The sequence below is a fragment of the Mizuhopecten yessoensis genome, unplaced genomic scaffold (genome assembly GCF_002113885.1).
Source record: "Mizuhopecten yessoensis strain PY_sf001 unplaced genomic scaffold, ASM211388v2 scaffold5229, whole genome shotgun sequence".
NCBI classification, from domain to species: Eukaryota; Metazoa; Mollusca; class Bivalvia; order Pectinida; family Pectinidae; genus Mizuhopecten; species Mizuhopecten yessoensis.
In genome coordinates, this window is record NW_018405944.1 from 1,325,953 (window position 1) to 1,328,893 (window position 2,941).

At 36.3% G+C, this 2,941-nt stretch overlaps 1 protein-coding gene across 2 annotated transcripts in view; it reads left to right on the forward strand.

Moving 5' to 3' along the window:
* Positions 1-645: 645 nt before the first annotated feature.
* Positions 646-2,941, forward strand: part of LOC110450443 (AB hydrolase superfamily protein C1039.03-like) — a 22,496-nt gene continuing 20,200 nt past the window's right edge. The window contains exon 1 of one of the 2 annotated variants that reach the window (XM_021497978.1): positions 646-1,021. In XM_021497978.1, the coding sequence (XP_021353653.1) occupies positions 802-1,021 (220 nt within the window). In that variant the 5' untranslated portion in view covers positions 646-801. The remainder of the gene's footprint in view (positions 1,022-2,941) is intronic. The other variant, XM_021497977.1, reaches the window with a different exon arrangement.

The window sequence follows — 2,941 nt, forward strand, 5'->3', positions numbered from 1 at the left end:
TTAATTGGCTTTGATTATGACGTCATATAAAAGAAGAATTGTGTGACGTCAACGTCATGGAGTCTTATTTGAGTTAGGTAGATGAAAACCACATTGAGATTGATATACGGTCGGACGACATACATGTACATTTATAACAAATAATAGACTGATTTTCATCAGGGATAACTTTTTAAAATATTAGTTAATTCCATTTCGTATGATTATATATTCTTATATCAGAGATGTAATATAGTTATTTATGAAACCACAGAATTAAATTATCTAAGTCCGTGCACGTGATGAAACTGATCACGAGAGAGACAGGTTATACATATAATTGCATGTATCTGATATTTTGTGGTTTACGGGTGGTAGCTATAGGGAGTCAACAGAGACGTATATATATGTATAATAATATATACTACATGTTTCTATAAATTGTGTCCTGCTTGTATGTGTATCTAGGTCACTTACCTATATATATATATTGCTTACTCATTTCGCCAACCTTCTAGATATAACCGGACTTGAGTGAGTCTATCATCCCATACCTACGTCTCCCTAACACTCAAAGCTAATATTGAAGTCTTTGCTACACGTACTATAACCTATTTATAGATGGCATTGGTTTAGCCTTTCGTTCGCATTTTTGACGTTACACCTCCTCATCCCTACAAATACGAATGGAAGAGGCCGACTAGTAAACAAAACGGAAGTGGGTATGCATGGCTGCTGAGAAAGTCGTGCCTTTAGTGAAAATCGGATGCGGTGTGCACGGGGTTGACAGATTTTAAAGCTCATTACCGGCGAATATAAGCTATGGCAGACCTGGATGAACTGAAACAGAAGTATAAATTCCACGAAGAGACATTGAGTTACTTCAAACTACGTGCCGAGGCCGGCTTCGGGTCCTACCCGAATGCACCGTCAATAGAAGCGGCGAGGGATATTAATTTGCAAGTGACAAAAAAATTTGCAGGCGAGGTCGAATTTGAAGGGTCAGTGAAGGAGTTTATTGTTCCATCAACTCACGTCAAAGGTGCGTATGTCACAAATAAAATGAACTTGATTTTAGGAACATAATACATCCACACATTAATTTCTCCGGACGGTTCCATTTCACCGACTGGGAGATATCGCCAAGGGGGCGGGGCCGGTTTATTACATGTAAAACAATCACAGGTCATGATCCAGGGGATGCTGTGCATCTTACCTACTGTATGACACTAGGATGTGGTGATTGTATCACATTACACAAACATCAATGTATTAAATGTCCGATTTCTGCACAGAACGCATGTAAACCAACAATGTATGGTGTATAGATTATCTATAATCAGGGGGGGATATGTTACAGACGTTACATTGTAGGCCTACAGATGTATGTGCAAAACATAATGTCATTTTTTGCACAATATTGTTTTGACATATTTTCAAATTCAAAACAATGAAGACCGAGTTTTTGCCAGCTATTTTTGGAAAGTGCCTCTGAGCAGGAATTAGGAAAATATCTTCAGCATATATATATATATATATATATATTTGGCAAACAGTTGAAAATATCATTGATATTCCCACATATACAGTTTGGGACCAAATCATAAGTTTGGAAAAAATAAAACCTGCAATGTTATAAGCTATTTTTTTCCTCTAGCTGTTTCTTACATTCAAATATAAAGCAAAATTAAACAAGCACATCAATTTTCAGTGTTTTTGTATGTATATTCAGATTCACATTTTTTTTTCATTTATGTATTTTGAATGCTCCATCATTGACGGTAATACTTTGAACTGGAAACTTGTATAAACATGCTTTTTAATCCAATTGGGAAAATAAAGACTGAGATTGGGAAAATACAGGGTCATTTTTTTTCAATTTGGAATATATGGGTCCCTGTAAGCCAGACCCCACAAACACCTGACAAAACCCCTGGTAGATGTATCTGTTAAAAATGCAGTCATATTCAAAATGTCTTGATAATGATTAAACCCTACGAACATGAAGCTCACATACCCTAGTGGAATATATAAAAACACAGATGCAATAACGTTTTAGTAAGGGTTGATAGAGATGTCAATATACAGTTGTGTGACCGCACATAACGCACCAAAAATAGCGTGCGCATATCGTGCATACATTTTACATCGTTCACACATCAATCGTACATCATCAACAACAATAGTTAGCCCATTGTGCGCTTCTCTCCACTCAACTGTGTGTTTTGGTACACTTTGTTGATCATATATTACGGAATGAAAAAAAAATATGGTAGGCTAGCTAGCTCATATGCAATAATGTACATTCACTGTAATTTCTCATCTCAATAATTAAGATTATGTTCAATTTTATGATGCATGTTGCACAGTATTACAGTGACCATTATAGACTGTCAAGAATGGATTTGGCTCCAATTGCAAGTGAACAGAACAGGTAAATAACAATTTGATGATCAGTGACCTGAGTTTTACCTGGCCTGTGCCCGACACATAGAGCTGATATGTGATACCGTATGAATAAGTGGCTAATAATTATAATGTTAAACTGTATCGGGGACTGTGTCATTTTACATGTGTCGATTAATTAAGGTTGTTTCCTCAATTTACACCAACCACGATTGTTATAGCACAACGTTCGAGCAATGATCGTCCATTTTTTTGTGTGCATGCACATCGTGCACACATTGTGCGCACATCGCAGGTCGTGAAAAGTTGTGCGATCCCACAACTGTATATTGTCCTTAGCAATATGAAAGTGAGATGAATTTAAGGATATATTCTCATATTCACATATTTTTATCACAAATTGAAATTTAGTACATATGTATACTTTACATTGTAAGTACTTATTATATAAAATTGATTCGAAAACCATGGAAATAGAGCACACACTTTTTTCCTATTTGGAAAACAACATACCTACATGTATCCCCCTGCCCTCTCGCACATCCTCTTCCCCCCC